This window comes from Macrotis lagotis, chromosome 6 (genome assembly GCF_037893015.1).
Source record: "Macrotis lagotis isolate mMagLag1 chromosome 6, bilby.v1.9.chrom.fasta, whole genome shotgun sequence".
In the NCBI taxonomy this organism is placed as follows: domain Eukaryota; kingdom Metazoa; phylum Chordata; class Mammalia; order Peramelemorphia; family Peramelidae; genus Macrotis; species Macrotis lagotis.
Window position 1 is genome coordinate 77,044,336 of NC_133663.1, and position 18,317 is coordinate 77,062,652.

At 32.6% G+C, this 18,317-nt stretch overlaps 1 protein-coding gene across 4 annotated transcripts in view; it reads left to right on the plus strand.

The window, feature by feature from the left end:
• ERBB4 (erb-b2 receptor tyrosine kinase 4) overlaps positions 1-18,317 on the plus strand; it is a 1,472,307-nt gene that overhangs the window by 1,098,834 nt on the left and 355,156 nt on the right. For 3 of the 4 annotated variants that reach the window (XM_074191455.1, XM_074191456.1, XM_074191458.1), the window contains 2 exons: positions 6,414-6,568; positions 14,437-14,511. In XM_074191455.1, the coding sequence (XP_074047556.1) occupies positions 6,414-6,568; positions 14,437-14,511 (230 nt within the window). The remainder of the gene's footprint in view (positions 1-6,413; positions 6,569-14,436; positions 14,512-18,317) is intronic. The other variant, XM_074191457.1, reaches the window with a different exon arrangement.

Genomic DNA, 18,317 nt, shown 5'->3' on the forward strand with positions numbered 1-18,317 from the left:
TCCATTTTCACTCATCATGTTTATCAGTTCCTTCAAAGCACTTAGTTCTTTGGGGGTTTAAGTCAAAATGATCAAAGTTTCAGTATGTAAAATCAAATCTATTGCCATCTGAGCTTCTTTTTTTATGGTAATGAAATGAGAAGTCAGTTTTCTTTTTTATTTTTTTAGCATTTGTTGAATTTTGTCATGTTTAGAAATCCACTTATGCTTTAAGAAATTTCATGTTTTTCCAAATCACACTGTTTTAAGACATTTAGAAAGGAAGATAGAACAGACTTTACCTGATCATATTTAAGCTCAAATGCAAATGAAATTTGAGTTTAATGCTCACGCTGCCTTTGTTTCTTTTGCCCAGACAGTTCATTTTTACATTATGTGATTCTTAATCCAGAATAGAAAGACCCACTTGACTCTTAGTAAGTCTTTTTTCCCCCCAAGGCTCACCAAGAAGACATCAGCATGTCTATTGTCTTGCAGGATAAGTTAACTATACTACTGTGCCTACTTATGTTGTAAGTGATTTCTTACTATGGGCAACAATATGTACATAACTGCCCAAGATTGGGTGTTGAAATTGGAAGTATGTAAACTGTACCTCACCTGTAGGAGGTGAGAAGTCATCATTAGTCTCTTCCTGGTGAATAGTTGTATTTACATACTAGGCATTATGTAAGCTATGGATAGGGAACCAGAAGGGTAGTTAGATGGCTCACTGGACAGAGTGCCAGGCTTGGACTCCACAGGACTCATTCATTTTTGTAACTTCATATCTAGCCTCAGATGTGACCCTGGACAAGTCATTTACTAGCTATGTGACCCTGGGCAAGTCACTCAACTATGTTTGACTACTGGGAGGTCAGAAGCACACACTCATCTACTAATTTTGTCACTGTAAAGATAGGGTGCAAACTTAAAGTAATTGTTACACATATTCCTTCCACCAAGTTTATTTCTAGGTTCAGCATACCCAATTGACCAGTCTTTCCTTTCCTTGATTGATAAGGTTTGGATAAATTTATTATTGTGTTGAGTCAAGCATGTTACTTTCAGAGTACTTTCACATTGAGTACGAGCCCATTCTGCTGTGGATTCTAGTTTGTGGCCTCTTAGTAAGTCTTCAAAATTTTAGAATCCTACAGATTATGAGCTAGTCTCTTCTATCTTTAATACTAATTTATCTGAGATCTGGAAAGAACCCCACCCCCGAAAGAACAAAGAAACAAGGGATACCATGCATTCACAACCTCATGGTTGATGAAATGATGAAATAAGGTAGTTAGTGGCACCTAGTGCCTCTCTCTCTCTCTCTCTCTCTCTCTCTCTCTCTCTCTCTCTCTCTCTCTATCTATCTATCTATTTATCTAGAGGTTAAAGCATTTATTATTACTCTCTCACAAGGAAAAGGCACTTTTTATTTGTTTCTCCCAGTATAACAAACTTAGCTTTGGCTCAATTACCAGTCACTAGAATTTTCAACATCCCACAGTAAGTAATCAGGAAATATTTAAAGATTTCCCACACAGACTTTGAATTGGGTATAGATTCTTTAGATCTCACAGTACCACACATTTCCATAATCAGGACCCCCATGAGGGTTGACACCAGATAGTAGTATATGGGGATTAGTTCCCCATGTCATTATACACAAAATATAAAGTTGAGGAAGACAAAACATATTAGTGTCTAACCACAGGAAGAATATGAGGAACTGGAGGTACTAAGGGTACATCAGAAAGTCAGTTCCATTTAGTTGTCTACCTAATGAGTGCCCACAAACCTTGACAAGGGGTGGCCTAAAAGGTCTGAAGGTGGTCTGTTGGAAAAGAGTGAGAAAAAGCAAGTTTCATCGTACTTTTTTGAACTTTGAAAGAAATGAGAATTCCAACAATTCTTGGTCCAATGTGATATGCTCAAGGTTGGGGCATCACCTTTATAAAGGCTTAGAGATGGAAGCTGGAAGGTCATATTATTTTAAGAGACTACTTTGATTAGAATGGTGGTAATATGTGATAATGCTAGAAAAGATTTGATCTATGCTCTACTGAACTTTCAGTATAATACTATGGGTACACTGCAATACAAATTTAATATTTTTATAGACCCTGTTCCTATCTTTAATTTTTAAAACTTAATTTCATTTTGTGCTAAAAATAGAAAATGAGAAAGAACTATAAATATAGAAAACCATGGACCATACCAAGAAAATATTGGGGAACCCAATGTTTTATACAACTCATATAAAAAACTTTGAAATAATCGAGAACAGATTCTTTCTTTAGGACTCTGGACCCTTAACCTCTCAGTGACTCAGGAAGCTGTAATCTTTGGCAAATAATTTCAATTTTGAAAATAATAGAAACCTGAGGAGATACTAATTGTCATTAGTGAAAGATGTTTCTACATTTGGAGTACTTAACTGATGAAACTACAGGCTCATTCACACCCCAACTTGAAAAAAAGAATACTCATATACAATCAATGGGTAGAAGCTATAGCAGTAGACTTTTTCCACATAAAGACTAACTTCTTAACTTTTAGGGCTCTGCAAAATTGGAAAGAATTGCCTTGATAGAAAGGAAGCTTCACTTTAGCAGAGGCTATTAAGTGGGGGCTGGTTGATGTTTGGGAAGTTCTCATGCAGGTCCTAACTGGATTCATTGTCTTTGATGTCATTTTCAATTTGGAGAATTTTATGACACTAACTACCTTTTATTTTATACTAATGGGAAACAAAAAAAAAGAGTTTAAAGTTAGGAAGGAACCATACTGAAGTTACTTGGAAAATTTAAATTCTTTCTACTTCCAAATATCATCATTTCTAGCAAATCACTAATACAAAGTTATTATCAATACAGATACTGAAAAAAAACACCTAACTACTTAAACTAAACAAATCTCACTAGGTATTTTTAGCAGATACATAGACCTGCCAAAAAAATTAAAATTGATGTAATCTATAAATTAATTTGCTAAGAGACAAAAATGCTTCAAGAGATAAAAAGAGATAAAAAAGAGATAAAAATGCTTCAAGAATAAAAGATCAAAAATATAAAATCTCAGAGAGGGAACAAATTTTTATATTATTTGTAATATAACATAATTTATATCATGTCATTATTATGTTATATCAAATCATATTATTATAAATGATATAACATAATGACATGATCTATACACAATTATATAATGTAATCTAAAATAAATATTATGAATATAATATGATAACCAGCTATATTCCTTAATTATGTTCACTAAATATATATATATGTATACATATATATATATATATATATATATATATATATATATATATATTTGGACAACCTATTTGCTCAAAGAATCCTCACTATAATGCATACAAGAAGTGGTCATCCCTTGTTGTTTGAAGAAATAATCTACTACTTTCTAATTTAGCCTCCAATACTTTTGGATAGATCATTATTTAAAATAATTTCCACTTTATATCAAGATTTAATTTGCTTTTTATTTATTTATTGTAACCTCTGACTCTTAGATTTGCTCTCTAGAGGGCAAACTGAATAAATCCACATCCTATTCTCCATATAATATATTTTCAAATATCAGAAGTCAGGTGACATGTCTTCTTCATTCTAAGCATTTTTAATGTCTTCAACTGGCCTTTATTTGTTAGTGTCTATATTAGGGATAATTCACCTGAAAGGTTATCTTCAAATCACATGTTAACTGTGTGTGCTCACTTCCTCAAATCACATTTCAGGAAGGATATTGATAAGATGGAATTCATCCAGAGAAGTTCAATCAAAATGGGAGTGGAGCCTAAGTCCATGCCATAATACATAGAGAACTGGGAATGCTTAATTTAAAGACATAATATCTCCCTTTGAGTATTTGAAGTACTGCTATGTGAAACAGGGATTAAATTTGTTTGTTTTGATTCAAAAAATTCATATTTAAGTTCATTGTAGGGGGAAAAACTTTCTAACATTTAGAGCCTTTCAATAGTCAATTTGGTGACCTTGGAAAATAAAGGGGTTTTCTTCCTTTGAAGTCTGGAGAACTGCTTCTCAGACATATTGCAGGAGACATTTGGAAAAAAATACAACTATCTTTTCGCTCTAACATTCCTTAATCCTATGAAAATTATAAGTAGATACACACCACAACACAAGAGAAGGATTCATTGTTTGGTGCACAAAACTGAATTGAACTAGATCAGTTAGTGATGAAGCAATTAGAGAAAACTAACAAAGCAGTTCGAGAAAAATAAAACCATAGTGAAGATAACCGAGAGATGTGAAATAGAATATTTGTCATCATTTCTAGGGATCAGTTTTCATCAGTGATGATAATGGAACTATATTTTGACTCAAATAAATTTGTCTTTGATATATCTATATGAAAAATTACAAATAATTTTTAGGAAATGAAATTGGATTAAATTCTGATTTCTGAGAGTTACTGTATTTTTGATATTCTGTGATTTTCCTATTTACCATTCTAGGCCAATGGAAATGTCATTTGTTTAGGAATTTGAATTAGTGAGGAGAGATACATTATGACTTTCACTGATTTTAAGTCTACTCACTACTTCCAAATATTGTATTTTAAGTAGAATTTTAGCTAATACAAAGTTACTGTTGCAACAAGAAAACTAAGAAAGTCCCATACTCTCTTGAGTGAGAAACTATCATCAGCTTTCTTTGCCAAGTGCAAAGAAATATTAGTCTTTATAACCTGGCCAGACAAAACATACTCAGAAATATGTTCAAAAGGTAGCATATTTTTGAAGATACCGAGGAACCAAATTTCAATAAATCTAAAAGAGGAGAAAATCCCAAAGTTTTGGAAACAAATATGGATATTAATTGAAAAACCACCATTTATCTGGAAAAAAAACTGAGACTTCAATAACTAATCCAGATACCTGCCTGATTTTCTTTATAAAAGTTTTATGAAAGTTATCTACCAGTGAACTGATATTATCTTGGTGAAAATACAAGAAGGCATCACACCACTTTCTTAAAGTCACACAATTTATGGATACACATATTAAATACAAGACACCATAGTATTTTTTGATGAAGTAGGTCAAAATTTAATGAAATACAGCAAAACCTTGCTTTCAAGATCTCTTTCTGACAAGATTTCTACCATACATGGGAGATTCTGATAGATATAATTAAAAAGTTGTTGCTTGCTCTTTTTGAAAGACTTGAATCCTATTCCATTCATTGTCCCTGCTTCCAGTACAACCCTGGTAGCAATTATCCGGTGGAGTTATCCTTGGAGAGAAGGGGTATACCAGCCTTTTTTTCCACTACTTTTCAACCAATCATCAGGCACCCACTACTTCAGTCATCATAACAATTGCTGAGGATATAAAGGTGAAAATAGTCTTTTTTTCCTCAAGGAACTCTCATTCTGCTGATGTGTAGATAACATGTAAATACTACATACATACAAGTTTTATACAGAGTCAATGGAAGTTAATTTCATAGGAGAGGGGGCACTAACTATTTGGGAGACTAAGAAAGATCTCCTTTAGAAGATGGAATTTGGGGCGGCTAGGTGGCACAGTGGATAGAGCACCAGCTCCGGAGTCAGGAGTACCTGAGTTCAAATCTGACCTCAGACACTTAATAATTACCTAGCTGTGTAGCCTTAGGCAAGTCACTCAACCCCATTGGAAATAAGATAGAATTCAATTTGCGTATTGAAGGCAAGTCAGAGATATTATGGAGAAAAATAATAGAAGATATAATATTCCAGGTATGAGGGGAAGCATTATATCATGGAGCATTTAGCAGAGCTTTTGAAGAATATTAAAGTGTTTAATGCTTTTTGTGAATTTTTTCATTCATCATTAATATTTAGCATATTGTACAAAAAAAGAAACCATTTCCATTTGAATACTTTAGAAACAATTTCAGTCCTTCCTTTCCATTTCAAAGATGTAATGATGGTGATCGAAATAGCCTTGGAACAAATGCGGTGTTGCCAGATGTTGTTCCAGTCTAATGTTACTGTCAAATTATCAAGCATAGGAAATGCTCTTATTTGTCATCCCATTTAGATGATCACTTGTCACTCTAGTCAGTTAATATTTGGGGCAAAACAAGGAAAATTATGGTTTGTGTCCATAAGACAGATTCAAGAAATGTTGATAAGAAAAGCAAATGCAAATATTCCTAAAACAAAAATTTTTGTATATTGTTTTTATCTTCTAAAGGTCATGTTTGCTGTAAGACATTCTAAGAATTATCTGTGTATCTTTCATTAGAATTAATTGTCTTCACATAGCTAAATCCATATTCATTATTTTGGAAATGTATTCCCATTTCTTTGAGGACTCTATGCCTAATGTATTATACCAGCTCCCTGTATTAATTTCAGAAGAAAACTTAGCCTTTTTTTTCTCCTCTCCTTTGCAGGGACCAGATAACTGTACTAAGTGTTCTCATTTTAAGGATGGTCCAAACTGTGTGGAAAAATGTCCGGATGGATTACAGGGGGCCAATAGTTTTATATTCAAATATGCTGACCAGGATCATGAATGCCACCCCTGCCACCCAAACTGCACCCAAGGGTAAGTTTTCCCAAGAGGAAAATTCTAAATTTTGTAACTATGGAAGGTCACATGCTAGAGGCTTTAAATTGACCAGAAGAAATTCTCCCTATTCATTTTGCAATGCTTTTCATCCTGAGACTTAATATTGTTTTATGTCTGATGCTTTCAGTTTCGAAAGTCATTGAAGTGAGACAACAGATTAGAGAACTAGCTTTTTCTCTATATCAGATTATTTACATTCCATGACAACCATATATAATGCTGTAACCATATAATGATGTAACAATAGGTTTTTTTTTAAGATAATTTAAGCAATGACTTAAGAGGAGAGCCAGAATAAATTGGGAAAATTATCATTAGATTTATTTGATTGGTCCTTGAAGATAGGACCAATAAATAAAAAATCTCCCCATGCTGGGTTTCCAGCTACAACTAGAGAATTTTTCCTAAGGAGATTGTGGAGAAGATATTATTTTTCAGATGAGTTTGGAATTCAAGGATTTCTGAGTTCCTTTCCAGTTCTGAGAGTTGATAATAATATTTTTGACAAACTTTGGCTAAAGGACAGCGTTTCCCTTTTTGTCATAGATGTTTTTCAGTGAAGAGCTATCCCTTTGATCCAGAGCTTTGACCAGCTCCTTCAGAACAAGTGTGATGACAGATGAAACAGAGAAATTTAACAAAAGAGAAATGTTAAAAAAAAAAAACTGACCCAGACACATAACTTTTAAGGACAATTTTAATCTCATATTATCTTATAATCTTTCATTCTTTTTAGTGATGTTTTAAATATTAAGATGTGTCTCTCCTCATTTAGTCAATAAGACTAATTTTATTATAACTATCAGGTTCCCATACATTTGTTGAAGAACATATGTTAATCACTTTTGGAAAGACTGAAGACACAGTTAATATCCAAGTTTGAATTAATGATCCTAGGCCCAACTCCAACTATGGATCAATTGCTCAGAAAAACAATGAAAAGTTTGACCACAAAACCATTTCCAAGGAAGCAGGAAAAAAAGAGAAAAAACTGAAGAAAACAATTATAAGAAGAACATTTGAAGAAATAATTTCAAAAACATTAAAAGCAGCAGATTATAGAACATTTATTTTTAGTAATGCATTTTTCCCATTTCCTTCTAAAACCAACTTATTCTAGAACTGGATCTTTTTTTTTCCCTCTGAGCTATAATACAAAGTTTTCCTCCTGCTGTTGTGGACACGTTATCTCTGGCAGGTAAGTATGAGAATTCACCAACAACTTCTGTGCCAGTTTAATGACCAGCTGGTAAGAGGATATTGCAGAAGCTAAACAGCCAACATCATCTACTGCCACAGGAAAAGACATCCATTTTGAGCTGCTTCAACTATTTCCTACAGGATGAGCATCAGCTTAAGCTGTTTCCCCTCAGTGGTAGTCCTTAAAAGGTGGAGTAATAAAAACCCTGCCATTCAAGTTCAGTTCAACCAAGCTACCTGCCTTTGTCAGTTCATTGATTAATGTATGCTAGCACAGAGACCTGTAGAGACTGAATTTGCCATAAAGAGCACTTCATTGAGGAAGCTAAGAAGCGATAAATGGATAGTAGTATGGATGTGAGTTTTGTGATTGTGCATTTCACTTGAGTTAAAATGCTTCCTGAAGAACTGGTACCTTTGGATAGAGAGGAAGAGTCATCAGTGGGTGGGGGGTAGGAAAGGGGGAACTTTGCTTGCTAAAATAATCATTCACAAGAGGGTTTTATTGTTTTGCAGCTAAAATTAAACCAGTAAATTATTCAATATAATGTTGATGTCAACAGCTGTTGCCATTCAAAATGAGACCTTTTGCAGCTTTTGCAAATCTAATTACAATGGAGCCATTAGGGAAATGAAAGTGAGATCACAGAGACAGTCTGGATCTGTTGCTGATGTGTCTTCCTCCCAGCTCCTTTAAATCACAGTTATGTAATAAAGTGAAATTCATATAGGCAGGAAGATAAAAGTAAGAAACTGAAAAAGAGATCATTTTCTCTGAACAGCAAGATATTGGATCCTAGCCAGGAGGGAGGATGAAGGTGTATTACAGAACAAATCCTGAAAGTTCACCTGGGAACCCTAAGCAAATAGAAAGAAACCAGCCTTCTGATGCTGCAGAGTTTTGGGCAGATAGAATTGGAATGCATCATGTTCAGGGGCATATGCCTAAGTAAAATCTCTAAAAATTGATTCAACCTTGTGTTTTTCATTTGCATTTTAGCCTGAGGCTCTCCCTTCTTCTAGCAGTCTCCCTGGTGCCTAAGATCATTGAATTTAGACAAGTGAATCAAACCACAGACTATGATTTTTGAACTTAGGAGTTGAATTCTCATTCCTTCTCTATTACTGGACAGCACTCTACATTCAAAAATTTTGATGATATAGTATAGAGAATCATTATTTTTGTATTTTTTTCATTTGCATTTTGGGTTTTTTTTTTATAAAGTCACACCAACCCAGGTTAAAATCACAGAGGTTTTGACTAGATGATGCAACTAATGAGTATTTTCATTTTGAAATGTATTTGATAACATGGATAGGTCTAATTGACCTTAGAGATTAAAGATATAGGTTTGCTAGGCCAACTTCTTCTATAGCCACCAGCAAATATTTTATAAGTCTCAAAGGTACCAGTTTAATAATCAAAGAACTAAATTAATTGTAATGGCCTTTTCATCACATTTTAGAAAGAAAATACTGATCTTAAATTTTTTAATGATACACAAAAAACAAAATCATCTGCATGAAATCTAAAAAGCACTTACTGCAATAAAGTTATGATAAATGTGATGGTCATTTATCATAACTTTACTGCAGTAAGTGCTTTTTAGATGGTCATGAGTGCCTCCACTGAAATCCACATATTTAAATGCCTGAAAATTTTTGAGTTACTTCCTGTTACTAACAGATATAAGCTTTCCATGCTTTAATAGGTGATTTCATGAGCAAAAGTTCATCACTAAGAATTGATTTTTCCCTATTTTATCTAGGATAACCCTTGAATTTATATAAATGAATGGATGCATGCCTATAGAAATACATTCATGCATACATACTCACAAACAAGCAATCATTAAGTCCTGATCTGACTTGATAGTACCTATCAATGTTTATTCTTTATTTAAATGTACTCAGAAATGTATCTTTATATCGCACTGAAGTATCCTGATGAGGAATTTAGTATATATTTCCTATGTCATGGATCCATGTATATTTACAGTTTCTTAGAAGTCCAAATGAAAGAAAGATTTCCCATCGGTAATAATAACAAAGGTTGCAAAGAACTTTAACATTTGTCAAGGAAAAGATATATATATATATATATATGTATATTTATTTACAAACATTATATGTGAACATATTATATGTAATCTTTATACATGTTGTATATATACATATCTATAAATGATATATAGGTGCATAAATATGTATATATAGATATATTTATATATGTACACATATATAGTGATCCTTAAAATAAGCCTGTGAAGTAGGCACTATAATTATCTCAATGTTACAAATGAGGAAATTGTGACTGAGAAGTTATATGATTTTCCTGGTATCACACATTGAGTTTGAACTCAAGGTTTCCTGACTCAGTCAAATGCTATGTCCAGTAGCTGTTCTTGTTTTTTATAAATGCCAATATAAAATGAAGATGTCAAGATATTCTAGCTTGTGGATGACAGTGTACTGGTTATGTCAAAATCCATAAGGCCACAATCCTTCTCAATGAGATGCATGATCACGCAGATATGTCTGCCCTAATGCACTTAGGATAAATTAAGCAGATAAAGAATCCACATAATCCACATAATTCACATTATGATAAGAAACTGAGTGAGTGAATGATTGTAACCCATTGATATATATACCTTGGACAAGTAGGGCTGGTGGGTAGTCATCTAGGATGAGACTTTAATAGGAACAAAGGAGACATGATATATTGCTTTGAGGAAATTATGATTTTCAATTTTACCAAGCTGCTTTTTGCAAAGAAAAAATACATCTTTCAAACAAGATTTGTAATAACAATTCTATAGGGCTACAAATCATATAATACTTTGATATATAAAAAAATCAAAATTGTAGTTTAACTCAAAGAGCAATGGAAAATACAACGGTTATTCATGGATTACAGCATTATTGCTATCAAAATATGTTTTTAAGACGTGACATAGAATGTATTATCACTATATATCTTTATCTGAATTCTTCAAGAATATTTCATTTCTTCAGTATTCAATAATCCTTTCAAGGACAAGTCATTTTCCTGCAGACAAAATAGTTATCATTAGAGTCAATCCATTGGTGAATTTTTCTGAATTTATCCAGGATGCGCCCCAGAGAGTAGCAATTAGCCTTATTACATTAAAACTATTGGTCAAAGCCTTTCTAGATGGATTGACTTTTCCAGAGTTTTTTCTTCTGCCAACTTAGACCTTGAGACCTTGAAAATTCATATCACTGAAAGACATTACAATGAATCTTTCTTTGAGAATACATACATATACAGGGGCAGCTAGATGGTGCAGTGAATAGAGCAGTGGCCCTGGAGTCAGGAGGACCTGAATTCAAATCTGCCCTCAGATACGTACTAATTACCTAGCCCTGTGACTTTGGGCAAGTCACTAAACCCCATTGCCTTGCTAAAAGATATATACATATATAGAAATATATGTATATATGTATATATATATATGCATATATGATAGCCCTGTACTATAAATTTTATATGTTAATCTATATCTACCTGGTTATCTAATTTATCATCCAGCCAGTCATTGCCAATATTCCAATGGAGCAACGTAAATATGCTCTGATTGATATCACTCTATCCTCTAGTGGTGAAGTTTACAGCTCAGTCATCACTGTCTATATCCTTCATAATTCTTAATATCCCTCCATAAGTTTAATAGGGTATATGGACATTATGCTAATAGATTCCCTGAGTTAAGCTGAAGTCACAAGGATACAACAGAGCAAGTAGACTGTTCATCAGTTATTCCTTATGCTCGCTATGGGACTGGCCCAACTTTTTAATCACATTTTATAGCATCTCTTACATTATTTCTGCATCATAACTCCTTGTGTGTAATCCATTGCATCCTTTTTGTGCCTATTATATATCTCTCTATTGCCCTTTAGGCAATAATCAGTACCTTAAGCCAACCTTTCATCATTAAGAATTACCAAGTGACCAAATTTAAACTCTAATATCACAAGTCTGTTTTGCTTATAGAGGAAATAAAAAATACTTTGAAGAAAACACAGAAGCAAGAACAAAATGATTAGACCAAGTAAAGACAGAGTTTGTCCATGATAGACATGACACCAAATTATGGGAGAAAATATCAGAACTTATTAATAACAAAAAAACTACTTGAACATCAATTACTATCTACTATACATCTATTTTCTTGTAGAAGTATTTTTATGAGAATGATCAATCCTTGATAGCCTTTATTTACAAAACTTTCTCTTCAACTGCTTAGATTTCATTATGAATTTTTTGGATCATAAAAATGAATTAAATATAGCCATAAGTTGCTTTTGCATAGTAAGCTAAACAATGAAATAGAACCTGTACCACCATGGAAATATTTTAAAAGCAAGTATTTAACTTGAATCATGAGAGATTCTCAATATCTAATCTTCCAAACCTTTTCCATACAATTAGAAAGGCATTTAAATGACACTTGTTCAATAAATATTTGATAAATGATTACCTTGTCATATAGATACAAATTAATTAGTAAATCATATATTAAGAAACTTCTTTTTGTCCATTGCCTGATCCATAATACTTAATATACATTTATTGAAATGAATTGTCAAGGATACAAATAACATGAGAGATACTCTGTCCTCAGGAGCTTAAATAGTGTATAGTGTATTATGAAGAACTGCAAATTATCCCATTATAAATAAAACCTGATAATCACAAGAGAGATAGAGAACCAAAGTCTGTATGAGTTCATTTTCAGATTTCTTCAATATCAAAGTTCAGCTGTAAAAATCATCTTCTTCTGGGTTAATCAAAATTATAAATTCAATATTTCTTATTTTCTTGATATTTGGAGAGTTAGAATCCGATATATATATATATATATATATATATATATATATTATATATATATATATATATATATATATATATATATCTGATAGGAAGACTAGATGTCGATATGTGTGTATATCCTTATGATTCTGATCCTTACATATTGTGGCATGTTTGTATAAAGAAATAAGAGCATCATTATTGCAATTTGAATCACAGATTGATGTCCCAAAGCTGAGAAAGCTAATACTCAATATTGTTTCACTTTAATCCAGACATTAATGAAAAAATCTGAAAAAGCAAAATGTTAAGATTCATATTTAAAGTCAATTGATGATGTTTTAGCTTGCATGATACATTTTTGTTTTATATCACTAATTTCTATGAATTATCCAAAGTAATAATGGACAAACAACATTTAAATGGAAGCACATATTTATATCCATATACAGTATCTCTAATTTGGAACATATTTTTCTTGTCAGAGAATTGAAACTTAAAAAACAAAACCATACCTAGATTTCATAACTGAGCTAATAAGGTGGGACTGGAAGAGTCTTTGGAGAAGTCTAAAAGGGGAAAATTTAGGTTCAGCAGAAGACAAACAAAACATAATTTGCTTGATATCTAAATTTAGGAAATTGTTCATTCATTTATCAAGTACATTAACAAAAGTTCTTTGTTGTGTAGTTGATTAGTAATGTCTAACTTTTCATGCCATTTTCTTATACAGCTCATTTTACAGACAAGATATATGCAAAATTAATTGTATTTAAATGTAAAACTCAAAGGATTCATTAACTACTTGGATCTCATTTTCTTCATTTGCTTACAGAACTTTGCTTAATTCACTCCTATTGACTTCCATAGAATAGCAGTTTAAATACGTACACAGGCACACACACACACACACACACACACACACACACACACACACAGCGAGCGAGCGAGAGAGAGAGAGAGAGAGAGAGAGAGAGAGTTTCTGTTTATCAGAATAAAGCTATTTTAAAGGACAATACCAAGTAAAACTGAAATTCAATAAAGTAAGTTATTTGTTATAAAGTGGAGTCATGTTTAAATTTGAGAATATATTAAAGGTAATGTCCATTAAGAAATAGAGTGTTGTGGTTGATTTTTGCTAAGTTTAACAATATGTTAACTTTTTAGATGCCTGTTCTTAAAAAAAAGCAAGTTATTGAGTGATCAATTTTCTTAATAATGTTCTATTTGAATTTAAATGAATGTTAATATTAGTTAAGTTTATGAGCAATCATGGTGTTGCCTTTGAATTATAAGGATTACAACAACATAAATATGTGTCAAAGGAGCAAAATTTTTGAATCAACAAATTTTGAAAAGTTTCTACTCATTTGGAAGAGATTCACATAATCAATTATCTTTCACTATGAACTTATTTTCTGTGGGTTCTCCTTGAGAGATCATTCCATTTCTTCACTGCATTTACATCAAATAATTATTTTGTCTCACCTTTTAATTTCATGAGATCTTGAAAACCATTTAAAATTATGATTAAGATTTTGATATGTAGGATATTTGTTTTTCTAATCCTTCTGAAAATAACTAATTTCTTCTTTCCTTTTCTTCTTCCAAAAAAAAAAATCTGGATATGCTGCAGGTGCATAGGCTCGAGTATTGATGACTGCATCGGCCTGATGGATAGGTATTTGGCGTGCTTACTTCTCATGTTTCTCCCTCCTGATGCTCCAAGTGTGAGCCAGGGTGCATGAGTGTGCATGTCCCTGTGAATGGCGAGTGATATTTTCTGTTCTGTAATTGCCTGCAGGTGTAGCGGTCCCTCTAGACATGATTGCATTTACTACCCATGGACGGGCCATTCCACTTTACCACAACATGCTAGGTAACATCTACCATGTTTCCATTTTGTCTCTCAAATCTTCTCCCAATTGCCCTAGATAAGAAATACTAACCAGTTTAGTTTTTTTTAAGTTAATTATCTATGTATCTCTAAATCAAGAAAGATGCTCAGAAATACCAATAATTTTCATTGCTATATATTAACCCCATCCATTTAAATGTCAAAGTTTGGATTAGCAATGTCTATCACTAGTTAACTTGGAAAATAAAAAACATAAAGTGACAAGTCAGTCAGAAAATTTAAAGTTCATAGCTCTATGATTAGAAAAAGGCAAATTTATTATGGAGGAATGTAGAAGTCTAGAGATAAACTATTCCTATAATTTTAGATGAAAAATACCTTGATTTTGATGCTAAAAATTTAAAAACTAATATAAACTGGTTGGTATATTTACTAGAAATTGATCAACAATGATTTGGTCATCTAGTTTCATTGAATTAAATGTTTCATAGTAATTTTTACTGTTCAAGAGCAAAACATCAAAAATTTTCAACCTTGTCCATTTTGTGAAAAAGCTGATATATTTTCAGGCTCTTTGTTCAGATTCTTATTGGAAGACCCATAATATCTTTTAGGAGCATTTAACTTTTGCTTGTTTAACAAAGTGTTTTACAAATTGAAACCTGGAATTTAAGGTCAAGTCAATTTTCCAAGTTTAATAATGAGAACTATCTTATGTATATTATATAATTTGGCATTATATATTCTATTATGCTATAAAATATTTTTCCTATGAAGTCCACTGTGAAATCAAAAGCTTTGAAGAATGAATTCACTCCAAACAAAGTGGCCTAAATCTCACTAGTAATCATATGCCATGGCCTAAAGTTCAATTGTTGAGAACATGAAGTTAAAGTTGTATCTTGTTCCCCACAGAGAAAATATTCCTTGGACACTAACTATTCCTTTCCTCTCTTCCAAAGCTGGTTAACCATATTACAATATGGAATTGTATTGCCAGAGAAAGGGTGTGGATATCAACATGCATTGAGAGGAAAAGAAAGCTCCAAAACAGATATTTATGGACAATAGGTCACTTGTCATCCACATATTTGCATGATATCATATTTGTGGTCATATTATATCTCGACTTTATATTTTATATGCCTTATGTCTGATTATTCAATAATTTCATTAAAATCATTGGATTATATTGGTAGCCTAGTGATTGTTATTTTTATCCAAGAGTTATAATTGATGAAGCTTTTAAGGTTTGATTTACATATTTGTAGATTTTTGATATCAATCATCTGACAGCACTTCTACTTATTTCAGAATCTTGTCAATTAGGAAAGAAAATAATTTTATTTCCTCTTTTGACATAACTTTATCAAACCTTAATAGCTAAAATAATCTTATAATTGTTCTCCCTAGTTTCAATATCTTTCTTTTTCTCCTCTTTTTCTCCACACAGTTACCAAAATTGGCACCCTAAGGCACAGGTCACCCTCCTGCTGAATTTTTTTCAAGAACTCCCTAATAAGTTAAAAACACAGACATATTACTTGGACTCTTGAAACCATTCAGAGTCGAGTTCCAAGCTACTTTCCCAATCTATTTCATGTTACTTCCTTTTTGATCCTCTCTGTTCTAATCATGTTGGCATCTTTACTATTTCTTGAACTGATCTCTCCTGCAGGCCCATGCTTGGTATGGAAGCTCTCTGACCTTCCATCTTTAAGTTTCTTTCCGACTTCATTTCAGGTGCTACCTCCTTGAAAACTTTCTTCCTTTCCACAATTTGGAGAACCCTTTGTCTCTTCTTAAATTAATTTGTATTTATGTATCTCCATATGTGCTTTTTCTTTTTGAGGATAAAGTTATTATAAAGTATCAAGTAATATCTTTTAAAGGGAAAGAAAATTTTATAAATCTGGAGGTTACAGGCAGATTCCTTGAAAGAGGAGATTTTTTTTTTCTTTTAGGATTTAAAGGATGAATTCAAGAACCATAGAGGAGATTGATTGAAAGAACCTTCCAAAAAATTCAATTCATGAAGAAAGAATGTTCCAGAAAAGGAGGATAGTATGATTAACTGCATTATGTGCTTGAGAGACAGAGAAACTAAGTTTGGGTAGAATGCTGAGAAATGAAAAAGGAAATAACATAAAATAAGGCAAGAAAGTTGGGATGGCTCAAGTTGTAGAGGATATTTAAGGCTAAGTGTAATAAAAAATAACTATTTTTAGTGAACAGAGTTACAAAGTATACAAACACATGCATACTGTTGCTCAGTAAGCAATAGGGAGCTATTACAGAGATTTGGGCAACACTATTTATGGTTCAGTTGTTTTATTCATGTCTGACTGTCACTCCATTTAGGGTTTTCTTGGTAAAATTACTAGAGTGGCTTGCCATCTTCTTTTCTTGCTCATTTTATACATGAGGGAACTGAGGTAATCAAGTTTAAGTGACTTGACAAGAGTCCCACATAGCTGGTAAATATCTGAGATAAGAGGTCCAGGTGTGGAACACTATCATCCACTGGGTCACCTAGCTGCCCCAAGTAGCATAATTAGATCTTTGCAAAAGAAAATATCTTCCTTCCAGTTATGAGGAATGGATTAGAGTGAGGAGCAAGAATCAGGAAAACTTAGGAGAATGGTATTACATCCATCTGAGTAATTTGGTAATAAGGACTGAGAATAATAGGATGCTTACAGTAAGAGTAAAAATAGGAAAGAAACAGATATGGAGTTAGAGTCAATAGAACTTGAAAAGTGAAGAAAGTGAGGAGTTAAGGGATTATCAAAGCTTCAGACATGGAAAACAGAGTGCTACATAGTAATACTGGAATGAGAAATTATTTTTAAAGAAGATAAATTTGCTTTAGGATGTTTTTGTGTTTCTTTGTCTGTGTGTGTGTGTGTGTTTGTGTGTGTATACATAAATAGTGGGCATGGGAAATGCAAGTGGAGATTTTCTATCAGTAGTGAAGGTTTGGAACTGTGAAGTGATGAGAGAGAGAGAGAGAGAGAGAGAGAGAGAGAGAGAGAGAGAGAGAGAGAGAGAGAGAGAGACAAAGACAGAAACAGAGATAGACAGATAAAGAATGAGAGACAGAGTCAGAAAGAGATTTGGGGAAAATTCTTTCCCTTACTGGGAATTTCTTTCATCTAATGAATTGAACTACATAATCACCCACCAATTCTGAAATTCTGCAATTTGTCTAATTAAAGGGAAAAGTTCAACCCTTAGGAACAAATGAAGTCAATAAATTAAACTCTCATTAACAAGATGGGGACACAAAATATTGTGATGGAAGATTCACATTTATGGAATATACTATTCCTAACCTTTTTTTTAATTTATCTGGTTTTCTTTTGGTCATTGTAAATTACATTAACCATGTCTCTGGGCCACTTAGATTTAGAGTTCATATTCCTGACTGCCTCATTATGCTGTATTCTGTTGTCTAAATCAGCAGAAGAAAGATTGAAGTTTTAAGTGAAAACAGGTGAAATGTTTCCAATTTCCTTTATCAGCTTTCATTTTCAAAGCTGTGTTATTTTTTCCCAGTCCTGCAATTCACAAATTGGTTTTCCACACTCCATTTAGCTTATAGGCTGCTTCTAGAACTTCTTCCAGGTAAATTGGATGGGATAGTATGTTTTTTTTTTCTTTTGGCCCATTCTGGAATATGGTATTTATTGCCCAGATGACACCTGATACTTTTCCTACTTTCCTACTTTCCCTTTGATTTCAAATGACCTACATATCTATTTTAACTTTCAGTTAGACTGTCAATATTCCTTATTAATTTATATATTCAGCAAGTTTTATTATTT